Source organism: Dermochelys coriacea, chromosome 2, assembly GCF_009764565.3.
Source record: "Dermochelys coriacea isolate rDerCor1 chromosome 2, rDerCor1.pri.v4, whole genome shotgun sequence".
NCBI classification, from domain to species: Eukaryota; Metazoa; Chordata; order Testudines; family Dermochelyidae; genus Dermochelys; species Dermochelys coriacea.
Genome location: NC_050069.1, coordinates 155883376 through 155907380, shown reverse-complemented (window position 1 = coordinate 155907380; position 24005 = coordinate 155883376). Strand labels below are relative to the sequence as shown.

At 40.5% G+C, this 24005-nt stretch overlaps 1 protein-coding gene across 2 annotated transcripts in view; it reads right to left on the bottom strand.

Annotated features, from left to right (window-relative positions):
- Positions 1–24005, bottom strand: part of ERP44 (endoplasmic reticulum protein 44) — a 120926-nt gene that overhangs the window by 32108 nt on the left and 64813 nt on the right. For both annotated transcript variants that reach the window (XM_038388560.2, XM_043508535.1), the window contains exons 5-6: positions 2578–2762; positions 1921–2036 (exon numbers count right to left, since the gene is read on the bottom strand). In XM_038388560.2, the coding sequence (XP_038244488.1) occupies positions 1921–2036; positions 2578–2762 (301 nt within the window). The remainder of the gene's footprint in view (positions 1–1920; positions 2037–2577; positions 2763–24005) is intronic.

Below are 24005 nucleotides of genomic sequence, written 5' to 3'. Positions count from 1 at the left end.
AAACAGGAGAGGAATTTCAAAAATTCCCAGGCCTTTAAATGTGGGAGGGGCACATACCTGTGTACCTTCAGGGCAGTGGAGTTCAAACTGCTGACCAGAGCGGTCATGACAGGCATTGAGAGACAGCTCCTGGAGGCCAATTAGGGCAACATAAGCAAGCACAGTGAGTACGCTGACACTGTGCTGATCTAACTTCGTCACAAAAAACCCTATGTCTCTCATTGTGGTGGGTTTTTTTGTCGGTGTAGCAAGAGAGTTAAATCGGCATTGTAGTGTGTATAACTCCACTGTTTTGTTGACGAAAGTTGACTTTTTTTTGACAAAACTGTGTAGTGTAGACAAGGTCTTATATTTATTCAGGATTGCACATTGTTGTTAGGAACAACATGAGATTCTGGCCAAAGGCAGCACCTCATCAAAGAGAACCCTCACCCTCTCAAAAACAAAAGCTGCACTTGGGCTGAGGTAGGAATGGGTGTTATGGTGATTCACTGGCACCCCAAATCATTCCTATGCATTTTAAGTAAGTTCTGTACAGTGGAATCTTCATTCACTAACAACATGCAGCCACATCTGATGCAAAATATGGCAGTAGTTTAAGGCATGAATAAGTGGAGGGACATCTAGCATTGGTGCTATAGATCACATAATATAACATTGTCAAACAAAACAGAATTTGATGCATTTTTAAAAAAAAAAAAAAAAAAGATGAGTGAGCCATAAAAATGGTCTGATTTTTATACTAAGTTCTTCAGGGGAGGGACCATTTCATATAAATCAGCAGTTCTCAAAACATGGGTTGCGACTCCATTTTGATGGAGTCGCCAGGGCAGAAAGCCCTAGCTGGGAGCTCTGAGGGCAGCAGGGGGCTGAAGTCCGGAGCCCCACGCTCCGAGCAGGGGATGAAGGTAGAAGGTCGCAATTTTTTCTAGTGGAATGTGTGTGCGTACCTTTAAAAAAAAAAATCCAAATGGAGTTGCTAGCAAAAAAAGTTTGAGAAACACTGATATAAATGTTTGAGGAGTGCTTAGGACAACGGGATCCCCAATCGGAGCCTCTAGGTGCTACCACAATATATTAAAAAAAATAATTATAGAAAGTCCTGCAATTGTGAAGTTAGACTGTCTTCATTTTGTACTGAGCTGGGGTCGTGGGGGGGAGAAGACATGCGTTACCCTTTCATAGGTAAAAATTCAACAATATGACCATATGAAAGATTTTGGCCCACACCTTGTGTATTTTCATTTGTAGCTGCAAACAAGTGTACTAAGATGGATAAAGAATTTCAAGGCCACTGGAGAATTTTATGTCTGATGGTCCCCAAAGCCTGGGATTTTGGAATTCTGCAGCTAATGGTGGAATTTATAGGTGAAAAGATTTTAAGCAGTTATGTTTTCACTAGCACAGATGTAATTAGCTATTGAATTCTCTTACTCTCAAAACAACAATTATGAAGAGCAATAGAATTTTAAGAAAACAAAGAAAGAGCATTTATAAGAAAGCCTTACAAAGTATTGATTAAACGAATGTGAAAGTTACAAAAATATTCAGATTGCTAAAAAACATTCTACACATCAGCATTTTTAAAATTTAAATGCTGATATTGCTAATGGACTCCCTATTACTTTCTGTGCAGAGAAAATCCCAAACTGACTATTGCAGGAACAGTAAAGAGGAGGAATAATGCCAACAAAATAAGATTTCACTACAAAAACTAAGGATACTAAGAGCTATCTGGCTAGATGTGTTTTTTATTTAGTCTTCTAGGTTGATCTCAGTACAAAGATTTGCTTTTAGACTCTAATCCAATAATCTTTTAGTTCTTTACCAAAAATTCTTTCTATTAAGCAGGACTCACTGTAATTTGTTCGTGTAAAGACTTCAGGATCAGTCTCACAGCCAATATATTTAAAAACTTACCCAATTGCAGAAAAGAAGACACAATCATCGTGCAAAATATTTGCTACTCTTTCAAAAGTTCTATAGTTGGTGGTGTCCTTTTGCTCGAAATATCCAATGATATTTCTTTTACTGCGCTGTAAAACAAAGTATGTACTTATGACTTTTTTTTTTTAATTTCAGTCACCAGAGGCTATTATTATTCCCCAAAAAACACGTTAAACTCAGAAATGCTTTTCATTTATCCCACAATCGGAGACATGGGCAAGAACTGTTGTCCATCTGTCTCCAAATGAGGTGTGACCATACAAAAATGCAGGTTTTAAAAATTTAGACTAGAAATGTTACTAAATACTTTTTCAGTGAAGGAATGTAAAATGCTTCTTTTCCTGTTTTCAAATTGACACATGAATGAAAAAAATTCCAGTGAGGTAGATAACATTTTAACAAAATCCATGCAATTAAAAAAAGAAAAAGTTAATTCCAATAATTTGAAATACTAGAAATAATTATCTGCTTTTCATTGCGAATATAAAAGCCAATAAAATAATTCTGTTGAATGGTAAAAATCAAGAAATATATACATACTCCAAATTAAACACTACATGATTCACTTTGTCTCAAAATACAAAATTCTAAAATCCACATACTTCATAGAACACCAATTAAGAGACTTACGTCAAGAGACTTAATTTCTTCCAAGTCATTAACTTCTCGAATAGGATTGCTTTTCTGTTGCCTGATATAATCTGCTATTGCTGTCACCGACCTCTGACCCCTATACTCTCTCTTCATCATCATCCCATTCCGGAACAGTTTTAGGGTTGGATATTTGCTTATCCTGTATCTTTGAGCTATGTCCGCTAATAAAGAAATTAACAGAAAAAATAATGCTATAGATATGGAAATGTACTGTTTATTAATCCTTATGCACACGCACAAACACTAACAAAGACAGGGGTGTTGGACACACAGTCCTGCTTCCCCCATCTTAAACAAGAGCAAAATGAAAAGCACTGCAGAAGAGAGAAATGGAGAGTAGCTATGGTATTTATATTCAAGAAATGCAATTTCTTGCATATGTTGATGACCATACAAAATCATAATGACCAAAATCTGGCATAATTCTAAAACTAGATTCAATCAATCACACTTATTTAGCACCCTTCATGTGAACATCGTGGAGGGCTTTTTAAAAGAAAATTGAATTAATATTAAAACAGGGCATAACAAGCAATAATAAACAAATAAAATTTAAAAACTTGCCAAGTAACGGAGTCTAATCCAAGTGAGAAGTAAGTTTAATAAGATGTAAACAAGATCAAGACCTAAAAAAATGCAATGACTAAAGCTTCCTCAGAGCTAGAGCCAAGGATATACACTAACCCAGTACATACTGAAATTTCATGTTTTCATAAAACTTCATACAATGGTATTAGGAAGTACACAGCCCGGTGGGCACCACATGGAGATGGTATTAATTTGTGTATTTTTAGAAGGTTATAGCATTTGAAGCTATATACAAATACATTTAGAAAATAAATTTAAAATTTTCTATTTGCCAAGTATGACAAAAATATGCTGCAACAGTCTCACCACTTATTTACTTACTATTAAATGACAAAAAATTTTGTTAACTCAGAGTTAAGGTTTCCAGCGATAGCTTGTGCCCTTCCACAACGTCAAGTTCTGCAAAACTCAAACTTCTGAAAACCAGGAAATACATAACCTTAACTCTTTCCCATGGAGCTGGCAACAGCCGCCAAGAATTACCTGCATGTACTCCAGCTGCATTCACTGTGTAAGATGTAGTTGTATTGAATGGTGGAGGAATAAGTTGAAGCGCCTTGAAAGAGCTGCAATTGTGATATGAGGAGATCTGGATCTGAGTCTCCCCCCACCATGTATGTTATGAAAGGAAAGAGGTACATGTATATCTGGAGGTTCCAGTCTGCAACAATTCAACACAAAATTGTGTAGGTTGCATTGGTAGCACAGCACTAGGGTCTGCTTACCATGGGTTCTGCCAGTAGAAAGGTGAGATATGAGAGCAGTCTGTGGATTTAATGATAGGCAGGGGGAAGTATAGGTATACATGGTATCCTGTGTGAAAGGGTTGTAAAAGGACATGCAATGGCTGCTATATTGTACAGATGTGCTATTTTGTTGGGAGAGTATGCTCAGTGTTTGAGCGTAGGGCTAGTATAGGTAGCATCAGTCCATTAGAGTGAAAAGGCAGAATGGGAGTGTGTGTGTGTTATGGGCGTGTTGAGGTATCACTCAAAGAGGGCAGAGAATTAAGGTTATGTGGTTGTTTACCTTAACTCTGTCTTTCCTGGTTTTCAGAAGTTTGAGTTTTGCTGAACTCGACATTCTGGAATGGCACAAGTTATCACCAGGCAACCTTAACTTTGAGTTAACAAAGCTTTTTGCCATTAATGTCCGAGTTTTTTTAAACAGAAAGAGAAATGTTTATTGGTAGGAGTGAGTGGTCACTTGGACAGTTGTAGTGCTCATCTAGGTTTACAGTCAAAATGCTACTGTGACTAGGTAATAATCAAAAGACGTAGCTTTTATAGAACGCTTTTCCTCCGTAGATCTTAAAGAATTTTACATTAGGAGGCCCATTTTACAGATGGAAAATTTAGGTGATGCATCTTAACTGTTTGTTTTCCGAATTTCAAATGTTTACATTTGTGTTACCTTCATTCCCTCAACCCCAGACCCCAACTCACATGAAGGGGGAAGGAGACGGGCTCAGAAACCTCAAGAGAAGCAGTCTCTCCCTGATCCCAAACCACACACAGAAGGGGAGAATTCAGGGCTGACAGCCACCCCTCCTCAACTTCCTGTGCTATCCCTCAGTTCACCAACCCTTCCTGTTTCCTCCCTCCCCCTAATATCCACCCACACCCCTTTACCAGAGCCCCCTAACCCCTCTTCCCTCCCCTACCACCTTTTCCCCCACTTTCCCCCCTCTGCATAATACCTTCATCCCTCACTGCAGACCCAAACCATTTGTCACAGATGTGGCAATTTCCTGAAATATCCTTGAAAAAATAAAACATATGTAACTAAGCATCTTTGGAGTCCACTGAATTAAATATAAATGTTATGTATTATTGCAGTCCAGGGTTGTATGTAATTTTTCTAGAAGGGAGATGGGATGTTAATCCTCGGAAATCTCATGAACTTCAAAGGACTATACCGAATTGGCCAGACAAGAATGGACTTTGGGGCAAACAGTATCAAGTGTTTGCCTCGTTAATCACTAGCAGGAGTTGAACACATATTTCTCACCTCTGGTTATGCAAAAAAGTCAGCCTTTTGAAGCTACACCCTGAGGAGAGGACCACTGTCTGCTAATTACCTGTTCCCAGAACCTGAAGATCAAAAGCCAAAGCTGTGTAAAGGAAAGACTGAACTATTCATGGTTGTGCATGTTCTGAACTAATGCTGATAAACTTGTAACCACAGAAAAATTCTTTGTGGGGTTTGAAAGACTGAGTTCTACCAGAGCCCTTATTGGAGTTGTGGGAGGAAAGAAGAGATCTCTCGTAAGTTTATTAGCAGGTGTGTAGATTCTTGTGAATGGCTGCTGAAGTGTGAATGGCTCTATCCATGTCAGTGGGTGTTCCCTTCCCCTCTTCCCAGTGGTGGAGAGTTTTTGATGTGTCAAGTATACTTGTTCTCAGTTCCAATCCTCGCCCTGGTCTCGGAAGTGTGTTCTTGGTGCGTGCTCAAAGCATGCCTTTTCTAAGCTCCCTGACAGTGGGGCAGGGCTTCCGCAGATCCTGGATCACATGAGGATGTCAGGAGAGGGGCCCAGGCATCCCCAAAAAAGCAACCCCCCCAATCTGGCTCATATGAGGGGGGGTTCAGACACCTCAGGGTGCAGTCAGCAGTAATCCCCAGGTCTGCTTTTGTGCTCATAAAGAGAGTCTTTTCATTCAATCCAAGTTGGTATATAGTTTGGCTATAGATTTTGCAGATGGTATATCTTCCAGCTTATCACTTGCCCAAACAATAAAAGTAGCCTCGACAACACCTGTCACGCTTCTTATCACAAAATCTATGACACTAAAGAAAAGAAATGGGGATGGGACTTGAATTATCTTAAACCATTCTGCATCTCCATTCTTTGTCCTCATGCAGAATGCAGACTAATCATAAAAGCTTTTATCAAATTAACAATCTTTGCTGGAATTTCATAGTGTCCCACAATCTTCCAGAAGGCTTCTCTGAGGCCACTATCAAAATGCTTTCATAAAATCATCCAAGTTAAAAACAATCTTCTGCTAGTATTCTAAGCCTTTCTCAATAAGTCTTCTCCAGGTAAAAATCTGATCTGAACACAACCTACTGGATCCAGGTAACTACAGGCCTGTTAGTTTGATATTTGTAGTATGCAAGATCTTGGAAAAAATTTTGAAGGAGAAAGTAGTTAAGGACATTGAAGTCAATGGTAAATGGGACAAAATACAACATGGTTTTACAAAAGGTAGATTGTGCAAAACCAACCTGATCTCCTTCTTTGAGAAAGTAACAGATTTTTTAGACAAAGGAAACGCAGTGAATCTAATTTACCTAGATTTCAGTAAGGCGTTTGATATGGTGCCACATGGGGAATTATTAGTTAAATTGGAAAAGATGGGGATCAATATGAAAATTGAAAGGTGGATAAGGAATTGGTTAACAGGGAGACTACAGCGGGTCCTACTGAAAGGTGAACTGTCAGACTGGAGGGAGGTTACCAGTGGAGTTCCTCAGGGATCGGCTTTGGGACCAATCTTTTTATTACTGACCTTGGCACAAAAAGTGGGAGTGTGCTAATAAAGTTTGCAGATGACACAAAGCTGGGAGGTATTGCCAATTTAGAGAAGGATCGGGATATCATACAGGAGGATCTGGATGACCTTGTAAACTGGAGTAATAGGAATAGGATGAACTTTAATAGTGAGAAGTGTAAGGTCCCATTTAGGGATTCATAACAAGAATTTTAGTTATAAGCTGGGGACACATCAATTAGAAGTAACAGAGGAGGAGAAGGACCCTGGAGTATTGGTTGATCATAGGATGACTATGAACCGCCAATGTGATATGGCCGTGAAAAAAGCTAATGCAGTCTTGGGATGCATCAGGCGAGGTATTTCCAGTAGAGATAAGGAGGTTTTAGTACCGTTATACAAGGCACTGGTGAGACCTTATCTGGAATACTGTGTGCAGTTCTGGTCTCCCATGTTTAAGAAGGATGAATTCAAACTGGAACAGGTAGACAGAAGGGCTACCAGGATGATCCGAGGAATGGAAAACTTGTCTTATGAAAGGAGACTCAAGGAGCTTGGCTTGTTTAGCCTAACTAAAAGAAGGTTGAGGGGAGATATGGTTGCTCTCTATAAATATATCAGAGGGATAAATACCGGAGAGGGAGAGGAATTTTTAAGCTCAGTACCAATATGGACACAAGAACAAATGGATATAAACTGGTCATTGGGAAGTTTAGACTTGAAATTAGATGAAGGTTTCTAACCATCAGAGGAGTGAAGTTTTGGAATAGCTTTCCAAGGGAAGCAGTAGGGGCAAAAGATCTATCTGGCTTTAAGATTAAACTCGATAAGTTTATGGAGAAGATGGTATGACGGGAGAACATGATTTTGGTAATTAATTGATCTTTAAATATTCATGGTAAATAGGCCCAATGGCCTGTGATGGGATGTTAGATGGGGTGAGATCTGAGTTACTACAGAAAATTCTTTCCTGGGTATCTGGCTGGTGAACCTTGCCCATATCCTCAGGGTTTAGCTGATCGCCATATTTGGGTCGGGAAGGAATTTTTCTCTATGGCAGATTGAAAGACGCCCTGGAGATTTTTCGCCTTCCTCTGTAGCATGGGGCATGGATCACTTGCTGGAGGATTCTCTGCTCCTTGAAGTCTTTAAACCATGATTTGAGGACTTCAATAGCTCAGACATAGGTGAGGTTTTTTGCAGGAGTGGGTGGGTGAGATTCTGTGGCCTGTGTTGTGCAGGAGGTCGGACTAGATGATCATAATGGTCCCTTCTGACCTTAGTATCTATGAAATCCAGACGGTTCTTCCCTGAGTACTTTGTCAACAGCAGTTTTCATCCTATTCAAAATGATAATACACCACACTATTCCAGGTACAGATAGGGGGGTCATACCTCTCCAGTTATCACAAATAAGCTGGTCCCCACTTTTGGGGGGTTCTCTTCTTCAATCTTTAGCACAGACCTCTTTTTCCCAAACCAATCTGTACAACCTGCACATGCACTTCACCCTCACTTCCTATCCAGTCTTTAACATTTCAGCATCTATCTTTCATAGTCTAGTGCTTTATCACTCTTCAGTTGGTTTATGGCCTTAATTACTTCCTCAAAGGTGATTATTCGTAATGATATAGGTAAATCCACTATTTCTTCACATCTCTCAATCGTGTTACAGGTTCTGGTGGTGGAGCACAGCCTGAGAATACTCTATCCTCTGTGGTTAAAATCGTACCATCTTGAGCATTTAAAATACCTCAATGGTTTGAGAATTGTGACATCAGTTATTTGGATACCAGAGAAAGCTTTTTAGAATCCTCTCTCTGGTACACCTCCTCAGCTTCCCTTGCTTCGTTTTCCATCCATTCTCTCGTATCTCTCCTGTCTGATCTTTTAACTTCTTTGCTTTTGTCTGCATATACTTCAGAATAGCTGAGTTCCTGCTGTCTTATTCTTGTTGAATTTTGTTCTTTAATTCTTTCTTCTCCTCAACAAGTCTCCATGTATTTAGAAAAAATGCTCCAACTTTTAGATCTTCTCACCCCAATGCAGTTCTGGCTGCATTCATATTTGCTTCTTTGAAAAACTACCATTGTTCTTCTATGCCTTTTGTCAGTGTCTTTAACTCCTCAAATCTTTGGCTAAGTTGCAGCTTGAAATGTGCCTTCACTGCTGGTTAGGCTAACTTTATCAACTTTGATGGAAGGAAAAGACTCTTTATGAGCATAAAAGCAGCTGCCGCCAAAGTGGGACTTCATATCACTATGCAGAAGACCAAAATCACAAAGATAGGAGAGAATGCTATCAACGCTGGTAGATGTGTGATTGATGGAGAAGAGAATAAAAGAGTTGATGACTCTGTTTATCTTGCAAGTATAATATCTGCTAACCACCAGCTCGCTAAAGGAGCGAAGACAAGACTCAGCAAAGCCACTGGATCATTTTTCCATCTATCAAACATCTGGAATATTAAGAAGTTACATTTACCCAGATAAAATGTAACTGTACAACACTACTGTCCTTTCAAAAGTACTGTATGCCTTGGAAACATGGTTGATGGTGAAAGTATACAACAGGAAGCTGTATGCATTTCAGATGCTTTGTCTGAGAAGAATCATGGGAATTCATTGGTGAGATCATGTAACCAATGGAGAAGTGTAGTGCTGCATGGGTCTAAGACAAAGATGGCTACGTTCACCCATGTCACCAGGCTATCCCATGGCAGAAGCACAAATTATATATTAGATTGGATTCCACCTAGAAGGAAGAGAAGGCATGGAAGGCAAAGAATGACCCATCACAGGGCAATCGTAAAAGATGCTGTCATCATGGAGACAACCTACGATGGTTTTGCTCTGGACAGACAGCAATGGAAAAACTGGTTGCTTCATGTGCCACCAGGCACAGCAGACTTCAGCTAAGTAAGAAAGATTCCCCCCGATTCCAGACCACATGAAGGGCTTAGGGAGTGGGGCTCCGATACCACCAGAAATGCAAGCTCCCACAAGAACCTGGCTCACATTAGAGGGGGCAGGGAAGAGGGAGTCAGACCCCTATAGATGGGCAGGGCCAGTTATATCCTGGTGCGCATGCGCGCGCACACACACACACACACACACACACACACACACAGAGACAGGGAGCTGAGACAACTCACAGGGCAGGGATCCCAGCTCACACAGGGAGGATAGGAAGAGGGGCTCAACTGCTCCCAGATACGCAAGCCCTGTCCAGAACTTGGCTCAGATGAGGTGGAGAAAAGAGGATGCCACACCCCACAGATGAGCTGTGGGCCTCCAGATCATGGTGCACATATAGGAAGGGAATTTAGGGCTGACATGGGCCACACTACTCCTATTCTCACCCAGTTCCCCCGTCACTCACCCCCCCATGTTCCCTTCCTAGTATCCCATCCTTCCCCATCACCTGATCCCCAAACTCTAACCCCCTGTTCCCACATACTCTTTCACCTATAATCTCTCTCCCCTCCCAGGGAGTAGTTGTGCAGTTTATTTTCTTTTCAAAACCATAGCGTCAGCACCTTCTGAATAGTCTGCTGTAGTTGGATTACATTTCCCCATAACAATAAAAAAATAACCAGAGGCAGTCTGGAACAGTATGCCTACATTATTTTTTTTAAACACTTCAGAGTTCTGACATAGTTTGGATTTGAACTCACAGCCTGGCATCATGCTCAGATTTGATGATCATTAACACATACCTTCAGAACCAAACAGATCCTGTGATATTGATGTAGTTTTCTAGATAGATAGCCTCTCTCTCAGCACATGTACAGTGTAATACATTCAGAATGTGGATAGGCATGCAAGCTTTAGCATACCTAACTGGAAAAGCAAACTCTTTTTCTAAAAACATTTTAATTTGATTTCCCCCCATGGGCTGGTGGGTGCCATGCACTCTGTTGGGGTAACCCTCCAGTGTTTGAGACCTTGGTGCGATGATCTGAGTCCTAGCTCAATCTCTCTTTGTGAGCAAAAAACTTTGCCAGAATATATAAATTTTAAGAAAAGCTTCCCCCCCCCACCACCTCCCAGGACAGTGTCTTGAGAATCCGTTGGTCAAATGGCTCCAAATTTGGATCACTGACTGTACTTCACACCCTCATGATACACACCAAATTTCATGACAATCTCATTACCTCTACAGATTTGAGAGCATTTTAAACTGTCAGTCTTTAAACATAAAGCTAGTCTTAACCTTAACTGTAGCAGAGCTGTTGCTCCGATCCTACATTCTGATCCCGGTATCCATATCTAGTCCCACTAAAGTCAATGAGATGTGTGCCAACAAACCCTGATGCAGCGATGGGGACTTAAATCCTAGAAAAAAGAGTACATGTACAATAAATGAAAACCTTCCATACTGAGCTACAATAAAGCTTTCTAATTTAAGCAAATAAAACTGGAATCTCAATTCACTATGGGCAGGAGCCTTTGTAACCTACAGTGGAGGCCATTTTTAGAGGAAAGAAGGGGCACAGAAACAAAGTAATAGATGTCTCAGACATAGAAAAGTTCAAATATTCTCTCTCTGATACCTATTTCACTACAACAAACTAATTTATTAGTTGCTAATCTAATTAATTCATGCTTATTTTCTTTGTTATTTTTGTATTAAAATTTCTGCTTTGCTGGTTTTACTAGTACTTCCTCAAATTTTTGTATGGTGAATGGCATTAACTTTTCACTGGAGAAAAACTGAGAATTGAGAGGCAAACTTATCTAGGAAAGAGACAGCAAATTTAAAGTGATTTGTTGTAAAAATTGCAGTTTTTCTATTTTAAGTCTACAAATATATTTCTCTATATTATGAGATTCTAAAACTTGATTATAATGTAAAACCATTTGCAAATGGCTATATTCTAACATAGCTGGACTAACATTATTTCATGGAACAAATAAGGAGAACTGCGAATAACGTTAGTCCAGTTATGCTGGAGAATAGCCATTGGAATCACCAACACTTAGGGCATATCTAAACTACAAAATTAGGTTGATTTTATAGAAGTCCATCATTAGTAACCGATTTTATACAGTTGATTGTGCATGTCCCCACTAAGCGCATTAGGTCGGTGGAGTGCGTCCTCAATATCGTGGCTAGCATCAACTCATGGAGTGGTTCACTGTGAGTAGCTATCCCACAGTCCCCACTTCCCATTGGAATTCTGGGTTAAGCTCCCAATGACTGGTGGGGCAAAAACATTGTTGCGGGTGGTTTTGGGTACATGTCGTCAGTCTCCCCTCCTCCCTCCCTCCTTGAAAGCAGTGGCAAACAATCATTTTGCACCTTTTTTCCTGGGTTATCCGTGCAGATGCCATAGCACAGTAAGCATGGAGCCCGCTCAGCCGTACACTGCTTTTGTGAGCATTGCAATACCTCGTGCATTATCCTGCAGTGTGTGCAGAGCCTAGCTAGGAGCCGCCAGCACAAGGATGATTGTGAGGAAGACATGGACACAGATGTTCCTGTAAGCACAGGATATGGTAATTGGGATATCATGGCGGCATTGGGGCATGTTGATACAGTGGAACACTGATTCTGGGCTCGGCAAACAAGCACAGACTGATGGGACTGCATAGTGTTGCGGGTACGGGATGATTCCCAGTGGCTGCGAAAATTTTGCATGCGAAAGGCCACTTTCATGGAACTTCGTGAGTTGCTTTCCCCTGCCCTGAAGCGCAGGAATACGAAGATGAGACCTGCCCTGACAGTTGAGAAGCGAGTGGCAATAGCCCTGTGGAAGCTTGCAACGCCTGACTACTACTGGTCAGTCAGGAATCAATTTGGAGTGGGCAAGCCTACCGTGGGGGATGCTGTGATCCAAGTAGCCAGGGCTATCAATACCCTGCTGCTAAGGCAGCCCTCCCCAGAAACCTTCTGCAAAGGTTTTCAGAGTACCTCCAGGACAGCTTCATGGACATGTCCCTGGAGGATCCCCGCTCCATCCCCAGACATGTAAACAGACTTTTCCATTAGCTGTACTGGCCGTGAACGTATCCCAATTGTTCAGAGCAAATCAAACATTAAACACAATTGCTTTTTACCCCTTTAGTGTCGTTACAAATGTGCATGCACCAGGGGTGCCTTCTCCGCCATCAGGGTCCAGGAACAATATGCCCTGAGAGGTCCAGGGTGAGGAAAAGGTCCTGGCTACCGGGGAGAATGGATTCTCCGCTTGCCTGCTGCGCATTCTCTTCCTCATCCACAAAATCCTCATCTATGTTGCTTGAGGCTGTCACCTTGCAGGTCTCCATGGAGAGCGTTGGGGTACTGGTAGGGTCCCCCCCTAAAATGGCATGCAACTGATCATAGAAGCAGCATATCTGAGGCTCTGACCCAGAGCGACCATTAGCCTCCTTTTTCTTTTGGTAGGCTTGCCTAAGCTCCTTAATTTTCATGTGGCACTGTTGTGCATCCCTGGTGTAGCCTCTCTCCGCTATGCCCTGTGCAATTTGGCATATATATCAGCATTTCTTCTGCTGGATCGGAGTTCTGCCTGCACAGATTGTTCTCTCCATACAGCAATCAGATCCAGTGTCTCCTGTTCACTCCACGCTGGAGCTTCTTTGCGATTCTGGGACTGCATCGTCACCTGTTCTGCTGAGCTCGCCATGCTGACCAAACAGGAAATGAAATTCAAAAGTTCCCAGGGCTTTTCCTGTGTACCTGGCTAGTGCATCGGAGTTGAAAGTGCTGTCCAGAGTGCTCACACTGGAGCACTCTGGGAAAGCTCCGGGAGGTCAGTACCATCAAATTGCACAGCACTGTCTCCATAATACCCCAAATTCAACCCAGGAAGGTCAATTTTTGTGCTACTCCCCTTGTCAGGGAGGAGTAGAGCAGTTGATTTTAAGAGCCCTTTAGGTCGGCAGAACAGGGTTAGTTGTGTAGACGCATTCATTATAAAATCGACCTAATGTGGCTAAATACGACCTAACCTCATAGTGTAGACCAGGACTTAGAGTGTCTTCCAATAGTGCATTACGTAATGATAAACATCTAATATGTGTGGTTTGTTCTCCGCCTTCCTTTCCCCAAGGGGATAACTGTGCATATAGTCTTTTATTTTGGTAGTGTTTTGGGGGGCGGTTAACTGTACATGTTGCTGTGTGTTAAAGTTACAAAAAGCATGACTGAAGAAATGCACATTGCACTCGGAGCAGAAGGTGGGGAGGTTTGTGACTATCCTTATTTCCTGCTGTCCTTAGTTTTTGTGGGAGTTCATTCCAAAATCTTGGATCAACTGTGAGAATGAAGGATTAAAACCTCATCCCTGAAGAGAGATGTGGAACTAGTGATTCTCACTATGCCTCAGTCTTCCTTTCACAAGGAACAGAACCCTGGTATGCCTTATGGTGATCTTCTGTAGAGTTAGAGGCTGGAAAACACTGAACGGTTAACAGTTGAACTATTATTTATTTCTTGGCTCCTGAACAGTTTGATACCACCCATTGTATTGAGAATGCCATATCCTCTTAAAATTGTAATTACAGCTATTTGAATCTTCACTAGTATGTACACATGTAACCAAATTTACTTTCTGCCAGACTTGGAATGTTTGTGCAGACTCATATGAAATGCATAATCTCAATGAAAGCAAGTTATGTTAGGAACATTTGTTTTGTCTTTTTAGATAAAGTCTAATGAAGTATTCAGAGTAGCAGCCGTGTTAGTCTATAACCACAAAAAGAAAAGGAGTACTTGTGGCACCTTAGAGACTAACAAATTTATTTGAGCATAAGCTTCATCATCCAATGAAGCGAGCTGTAGCTCAAGAAAACTTATGCTCAAATAAATTTGTTAGTCTCTAAGGTGCCACAAGTACTCCTTTTCTTCTAATGAAGTAGTTTATTAATGCTTGATAACGTGGCTTCTACTCTGATTTAGTTTTTTAACCAGATATGTAACTAATAAGACATTAAAATTCATTATGAATTACAAATTTAAAGTACAGTTTGAAGTGGAGTGGAGGGAAAGGGTGTTTAATAATGGGGGTAGAGATTGGGAGGTAAGCAAAGAAGAGAGAAGATGAGAAAAAGCAAGTAAGAGAGAAAAGGGAACGTAGTAACATGCAAAGTAGCAGATGAAAGCAATAAAGAAGGTAGCTAAATGTACATTAGATTCATGTCAGCAGGTCTCTACTGATAGCATGGTCAACCCACACCTTCACTAGAAATAGTCAACTCTGAAATATGAGAATTAATGACATTTACCTCTGGATATACTTTATCACAGGATCTATTTTTATGTGGAAAGTGAGCCATTTCTTAGTGGAGTAATAAGAACAAGTAGAAGACAAGTTACAGAAGGAGTTTTGTACTGAAAACAGGGAACCAGTGGTTTTGAAACAGAAGCATGGGCCTCTCTTTCGTAAGTATCCACAGATTTTGGGAAAGCTTCAAAAATTATTTGGTAATAAATGACATTTTAATGCAATTATAAACAGGAATAAAAAGTGACTAACAGAAGTATTAAAAGGTATGAAAGTGATTAAGTCAACAGAAATACATTTTTCTACTGATAAGGGGTTTAAAATTTAAAAATTTGGAAACTGAATAAATAAGGAACACATTTACAAAGAGTAAGTTACTGGATTATCATAATTCAAGCACATAGTATAAGTGAATTCAAGAGATAACTAGATCTGTTTCTGAGAAAAAAGGGATTAAGATACAGACAAACACATACAGATATGTTGAGCCAGATAGCACTTTCCTGCTTCTAAAACAAGCTGTTTATTGTAAACTCTTTGTATGGGGACAATGACTTCACATGTGTTGGTACACTGCCTTGCTCATTGGACCGTGATCTTGACTGGGGCCTCTGGGCACTGTCATGACTAACTAATAATCAACAAAAAACACCAGTTTCCACTAGCAGCGACTATGTGGAGAACATTTTGGATAGTAAAGGAGAATATGGAGAAACCAAGTTACCAGCATAGGCATCGACTCTGTGTGCGCTCTGGGGCTCAAGAAGTCATGGAAAAAAAAATAGTGGGTGCTGAGAATCCACCAGCCACAGCTGTTTGATGGCTGGGGGAGAACAGATGGCTTGGGGGAGGGGGCGGAGCAGGGATGGGAAGAGGCGGAGCAAGAGCAAGAGCATGGCCTAGAGGGGAATGGGCAGAGTGGGGACGGGGCCTTAGGACAGAGCAGGGATGGAGCACCCCGAGGGAAAAATAGAAGTCAGCACCTATGGTTACCAGGTAAAATGTTGTAAATCTTCTAATGGACTTTAAAAATCAAGGCGTTACTACTAAGATTTATTAAAGTGCTAAAAAGGCACCTTATCCATAGCTCTAGGCACCCTTAACAAAAAACTTAAATTAACCCACCACAACTCCGCTTGCCCTTCAAACAGCTTCTCCCCATACTACCTATATTCAAATGTGGGGGGTGGGAAGAGAGTCTTGCAATATGCAAGATTGCTGAATGCAACATTCACACTACAGGAGAGATCAGATGAAGCAGCTAGCTCATTTTAGCTAGTAACATGATGATAAACATACATAAAATAGCTAAGGTAACTACCCAGCCTAGGATTTGAAGAAACTCTTCAGCCTTCATTGCCAAAGGGGTCATCACAACCCTCATAAAAATAACTAAAACAGGGCCAATTTCATAACCTGGAGAGATGAATGCTTATCCAACCTCTTGAGGCCAGCCACACTACTAGATTTTTCTAGGAAATACAAATAGAAAAAACATGCTTCCAAATATCAGTGTCTTTTAGTCATATGTACTCACATTTATACCTGTCACAACCTCTCCTTTTAAGTACAAGGACAACAGAAAGGAAAGACCACTTCCCAACCAAACTGGAATGTAACAATTTTAGGACGAAGAGAGGGAATCTCTGTGATTACTACCACATTTCAGATTAATTAAGTAAGGGCGAAGTCAAGACAGAGCTGTGGTATGACCTAACCAACTTCTGTAGTAGAATGTTCCACACCCATACACACACTAGGCTTTGGCATTAAACTGATCTGAAACTCCCAGAAGAGTTTTAAAGAGATCCCATAGCACATCCAAGGTCAGACAAAACAGAGAACATACCCAATTCTTCAGCCTATTAGGCTTCTTAAACAACTTACCATAGGAAGAGAACCAGAACTAAGTGATTCACACTACTGTCCTGCAGAAAACTATAGAAATGCATTGACTATTAAATATTATATTGTAAACTATTCCCATTTGAGGTAAATCATGATTGACTTGCTCTAAATTCTAAATCATGACAGATTTAATTCTCTCTTCTTCTCTAGCCACAACACCTATTCTTCAAACTTTAATTCTGTACTTTACCACACTGAACATATCTAAACATGTAATAATCTTTCCAAGCGGCAAGAGAGTTTAGAACAAAAGAAGCAACAAGTGAAAGGCCAATTTTTTTGTGGGAAAGAAGTTAGAGCTGACTTCAGAACTGCCTTTTCTGCAAAAACACCTAAGGTAAATCTCTTGATGGAAAAAGGACAGATTTAGTAATGTTAATGATGGCCATCGATGGTATTTTCATCTTCTGTACAGACAACAGACTCCCTCATAGATTTCCACCACAACTTCAACCACCATACATTAAACTCTCTCTGGGCTTGTCTACACTGGCACTTTATAGCGCTGCAACTTGCTGCGCTCAGGGGGGTGTTTTTTCACACCCCTAAGCGAGAAAGTTTCAGCGCTGTAAAGAGCCAATATAGACAGTGCACCAGCGCTGGGTGCCCCTCGTGGAGCTGTGCCCCTCGTGGAGGTGTTTTTTTTTAGAACTCTCCCAGTGCTGCGTTGCGACCACACAAGCCACGTTAAAGTGCTGCCGTGGCAGCACTTTAACATCGTCAGTGTAGACTAGCCCTCTAGAACATTCCAACACTAGCATCAACATCCTGGAAACCACAGTCAGCTTCAACAATGGTATCCTATAGACAACTATACATAAGAAATCCTAGATTACCACTCCCATCTTTCACAGATCAAGGAACCACCTCAAACAAACTCAGATACCACAGAATATGCTCTGAGGAGAAAGTCCAGGATATTCTCCTTAACACACTTAAAACCAAACAAGCATGCAGTGTTGTTGTAGACGTGTCAGGCCCAGGATATTAGAGACACAAGGTGGGTGAGGTAATATCTTTTACTGGACCAACTTTCACCAAAGACACTCCATCAGAGAAGTACATCACACCATAGAATGGGCCACCAAAATACCCTGGACTGTATAGAGGCACTGGATTTATGGCTTATTACAACAATCTATAACCCACTGAAACCCCCTCCCTACCGTGACAGCTTCCCCTTTCCCTTCTGTGACTGGAGAGGTGTTAACAGGCCACTGCACCTTGAATAGTCCCTTGAAATATGTGTTAACTAGTTATGCTAAATAATAGCATAGCCTTGTATTAAGCAATTCTTGTATTCCAAGTACATTTCCCAGACTTGAAGAAGAGCAAAGACTTGCACTTTCAACAAAGTAGTGTTCAGACTCCTTACAAAATATATCTAGTAGAAAGTTCAGAATATTTGATGTGGATAGTCTCAGGAAACATGTCTTTGCACATCAAATATCAAGACTTGTTTCCAAGTCTTTGAAAAGGCAGAAAAAACCCCCGCTCCAAAAAAACCCCAAGCATTTCCAAGCCTCACATAACAGCAGATTCTCATGATCGAGAATGTCATGTATTAAGTTAGTCCAATTGCTCCTTGTCTTACCAGCAGTGTACAGTGTAGATATTCTTCTTCCGCCCATAAAGGTTATTTAAGCTACATTAAAATTTCCTGAACCTTGCCTCCCTAATTCACTATTTTAAGTCCCTTTGTTTGCCATCACTTGGACCTTTTCCAGCTTCAGTGTAATTTTTTTTAATCAGTGTGTGGTAGAACTGCAGTACTTCAGACTCCCTATTTAATCTTACAATTCACCGCAAAGTAGCACTTTTCTTGTATTGCAAGTGATTCCTTTACATAGACAGAGTACATCCCAATGCAGAATTGGCTTTTTTCAGAATGACTTCCCACTGAATGATTTGAGCTTTAACCACCATCACTATCAAATCTCTCTTCCTGAGGGTGCAGTAAATATTGTCAGTTTACATCTTTGCTTCAAAGTTATTCTTCTGCAGGCTATTACTTGATACTTTGTATTAAACCTCATGTCATTCTTGTCCAGTATTCTAAATTAACCAGATCTGTACACGTATATCTGCCACTAATCTTCCCTAACCACATATTTTGTCATCCACAAATTAACCTCTTCTCAGTGTCATTAATGAATATCAATAATAATGGTTTCAATACTGAATTGAGGTAATCCCCCATTGACTAATCTTCTTAAATCTCATGTAAAATTGCTGAAAGCTCATTTTTTCCTAAACATCATTTGTTATCCACTGCATTGTGTGGTGCAGAGTCTATCTCCCATCAATGAATTTCTGTGCAGTACTGCCTTAACACTATTAAAATCCAAATAAGATATGCCTACTACATTCTCTTATCCAATCCATGTCATATCTTAAAAGAATGTTGGGTGAGTCTAGCACACAGCTTGTGCTTCACAACACCTAACAGCTGCTCGGCAAAGCTTTTTCTCTTTAATTGTCCATAAATCGTTTCCTCCACCAAGTTTCCAAGTATTTTAGGTCAGCAGGCAATACTCAAGTTTTCAGCCTTTTCCTTTAAGATTTGGAGCATTACCATTTCCCTCCAGACCTTAGCACATCTAGGGCGATAGAAATCACTGAATTAAGATTGGAAGCTACTACTGAACATACACCTCTAGGGAAGGGGTAATTAAGTACAGATGCAGTTATGAGACAGAAAACAGCAGGGTGATCATTGATAAAACATCTCTATCATAACAGATTATTCTCTGAAGCAGCTGGTGTTGACTGATGTTGCCAGGTCATAATGTTGCCACTGTTTTATGTCAGTCTAGATGCATCACCTCTTCTCTAGAGATTGTTTTGTTTTAAACACTCCTACTGACTTGGGAAAAAAATGCAGACTAAACCACACTGAGAAATCAGGAGAAAAGATATTCCAATTCCCAAATTACTAAATCCTGCTACTGTTGATGAAATTTTCTACCTTCACGTACATCCTAGAAACCCAAGGTCTAGCTGGTACAAATCTCTGTCTCTCATATGTCTGAGAACTCCTGCAATATTGTGGAATGAGATCTCACTTTTTGGTGTAATTGCAGATCACCAAGTTAATCTCCTGGCTCAAACTCTTACTTTCCCATTACCAAAACTGGCAGCAATCTGAAAAATCAATGAGACAGAATCATAGATTCAAACTCATTGTTCATATTTGTGAACAAAGTAAATGCGTTTTCACAAAATTTAACAATTGTTCCAAGACTTATATTCAGTAGGCCATCTTTCAGACCGAATTTTTTTTTTTATTAGAGTTGTAAAGCTTGAAAACTTAAGTTTTTAATTAAAAGGCTGACAGATTTCACAGCAGCACTAGCAGGCATTGTTATAATATTTTAGTTTGGCAGATGGAAAATGTACTGATTTAATAGATTTATTACTTTAACAGGTATTTTTTAAATGAGCTCCACCTATTATAGCCAACTTTTACAACTTTTATTAAACAATGTTCTTTCCAGAATGTAACTCACTGCAAAAGTCTGTTGGTAAGAATAGTCACTGCACAACTGCAAATAGATTAGAATCTGAAGTTTCAGTACTTTTATTAGTTAAAAAATCCTTTATGTTTAGTTTTAAAACAAATCTCTTAGAACACTTTTCTCCCCCAAATACAGCATGCAGAGCATAGCTATAGCATTTCATCACATGGACTACAGAACCTGTGTAATGATCATCAATGCAAATACCACCTTTTTCTCAACAGATGGCTGGCATATGATTGATCTCAAAGACTTTATCACAACTTCTCTTTGCAAGTGAAAAAAAAAGAAACAATGGGTTTACTTTTTAAATATAACCACTGCTGCTATCCTAGTATTCCCCCCCTTTCCCCGAAGGATAATTATTTAGGTTCTTTTTCAAAAATGTTAAGATCCTTCTATAGACTGCAACAGCACACACAAATGGAAAGAGATCGCCTCCAGCTGTGCTCCAAAAATTTTGCATGGATCTCTGTAAGTTTGCATTGTGTGGTAGCCTTGTTGATCCCAGATATTAGAAAGATAAGGTGGGTGAGGTAATAACTTTCATTGGGCCATCTTCTAATCAGTGTAAGAGACATGCTTTTAAGCTTAGCTGTGACACGCTAAGTACCTTTCCAAGAACTGAAGAAGAACTCTGCATAAGCTTAAAAACTTGTGTCTTTCACCAACAGAAGTTGGTCCAATAAAAGATATTACCTCACCCACCTTGTCTCTCTAAGTTTATCTATTTACAACTGTACATTCATAAATCACAAATACAACTGATGATTTCATAAATCAGAAATCTACTTGGTTTGTTTATAACTGGTTTTAGTACAAACAAGGAACCATTAATACTGAACAGACTTATATTGACACAAATAATTCTGTATCACAGTTACGTAAGGATGTCCACACCTCAGTGTTCTGACCAAACTCAAATTTAAATAATTCTATTCTGCGTGACAGTTACAATTTGTAGCCACTTTAATCTCTTCCTGTACTAAGCTATTGTGCGTGATAACTGTAGGATGTTAAACATCTGTTGCATCCAACTCAAGAAGTGGCAGCACTTCAGTGGTGGATAAAGGAGAGGTTACTTACCTTGTACAGTAACAAGTACTTCAAGATGTATGTACTAATGGGTGCTCCACATCAGGATGTGGGCATGCCTGTGCACTCCTGATCAGTGACTTTATCAGCAGTATCTGTGGGTCTGTACTTGTGCCCAAAACACCCTTGTGCTCCAGTACAAAGGGAGGGGGCTGACCCGCCGCTACTCCTGGTCCTTCCCAAGCATGAAAGTCCAGTAAAAGACTCAGACAGAGGGGAAGGAGGGCGGGAAGTAGAGCACCCACAGGGACACACAAAGTCCATTTACTGTACAAGATAAGGAACCTTTCCCTCTTCTCTGAGTAGTATTGCTATGGGTGCTCCAAATCGGGAGATTCCCAAGCAGTACCTCATTTCTGGCGGAGGATCCTGAGCTGGCAGATACAGTATGGATTGTAGAACAACATCACCAAAAGCTGTGTTGGCTCTGGAAGCAGTTACAGTGCTGGGAAAACGTGTGGACCAAAGACCAGGTGGCCACCCCGCAGATGTCTGAGATTGGTATGTTTTTAAGTAGGGCTACAGAGTAGATTGAACCCTGGGGGAAATGAGCAATCACTCTTGGAGGGGAGCAAGCCCCCAAGGCTTTGTAACAGGTTAAGAAGCATCCTGCAACCCACATGGACAGTCTTTGGCTGGAAATCAGATGTCCTTTCATTCATTCTGCGATTGAGATGAAATGCCCAGGCAAAACCCTAATGGGTCTAGTCCTGTCTAGGTAAAAGGCGAGGGCTCCTCTTACTTCCAGCATATGGAGGCTCATTTCTTCCCTCAAAGAGTTAGGTTTGGGATTCATAGATTCATAGATACTAAGGTCAGAAGGGACCATTCTGATCATCTAGTCCAACCTCCTGCACAGCGCAGGCCACAGAATCTCACCCACCCACTCCTATGAAAAATCTCACCCATGTCTGAGCTATTGAAGTCCTTAAATCATGGTTCAAAGACTTCAAGGAGCAGAGAAGCCTCCCTCAAGTCAACCATGCCCCATGCTACAGAGGAAGGCGAAAAACCTCCAGGGCCTCTCCAATCTGCCCTGGAGGAAAATTCCTTCCCGACCCCAAATATGGCAATCAGCTAAACCCTGAGCATATGGGCAAGATTCACCAGCCAGATACCCAGGAAAGAATTTTCTATAGTAACTCAGATCCCATCCATCTAACATCCCATATCAGGGAATTAGTCCTATTTACCCTGAATATTTAAAGATCAATTACTTACCAAAATCCCATTATCCCATTTCCTCCATAAACTTATCAAGTAGAATCTTAAAACCAGATAGATCTTTTGCCCCCACTGCTTCCCTTGGAAGGTTATTCCAAAACTTCACTCCTCTGATGGTTAAAAACCTTCATCTGATTTCAAGTCTAAACTTCCTGGTGGCCAGTTTATACCCATTTGTTCTTGTGTCCACATTGATGCTGAGCTGAAATAATTCCTCTCCCTCTCCTGTATTTATCCCTCTGATATATTTATAGAGAGCAATCATATCTCCCCTCAACCTTCTTTTAGTTAGCCAAGCTCCTTAAGTCTCCTTTCATAAGACAAGTTTTCCATTCCTCGGATCATCCTAGTAGCCCTTCTCTGTACCTGCTCCAGCTTGAATTCATCCTTTTTAAACATGGGAGACCAGAACTGCACACAGTATTCTAGGTGAGGTCTCACCAGTGCCTTGTATAACGGTACTAAAACCTCCTTATCCCTACTGGAAATGCCTCTCCTGATGCATCCCAAAACCGCATTAGCTTTTTTCACAGCCATATCACATTGGCAGCTCATAGTCATCCTATGATCAACCAATACTCCAAGGTCCTTCTCCTCTTCCGTTACTTCTAATTGATGCGTCCCCAATTTATAACTAAAATTCTTGTTATTAATCCCTAAATGCATAACCTTACACTTCTCACTATTCAATTTCATCCTATTACTATTACTCCAGTTTACAAGGTCATCCAGATCCTCCTGTATAATAGCCCGATCCTTCTCTGAATTGGCAATACCTCCCAGCTTTGTATCATCTGCAAACTTTATTAGCACACTTCCACTTTTTGTGCCAAGGTCAGTAATAAAAAGATTAAATAAGATTGGTCCCAAAACCGATCCCTGAGGAACTCCACTGGTAACCTCCCTCCAACCTGACAGTTCGCCTTTCAGTAAGACCCGTTGCAGTCTCCCCTTTAACCAATTCCTTATCCACCTTTTGATGTTCATATTGATCCCCATCTTCTCCAATTTAACTAATAATTCCCCATGTGGCACGGTATCAAATGCCTTACTGAAATCTAGGTAAATTAGATCCACTGCATTTCCTTTATCTAAAAGATCTGTTACTTTTTCAAAAAAGGAGATTAGGTTGGTTTGGCACAATCTACCTTTTGTAAAACCATGTTGTATTTTGTCCCATTTACCATTGACTTCAATGGCCTTAACTAATTTCTCCTTCAAAATTTTTTCCAGGACCTTGCATACTACAGATGTCAAACTAACTGGCCTGTAGTTACCCGGATCACTTTTTTTCCCTTTCTTAAAAATAGGAACTATATTAGCAATTCTCCAATCATTCGGTAC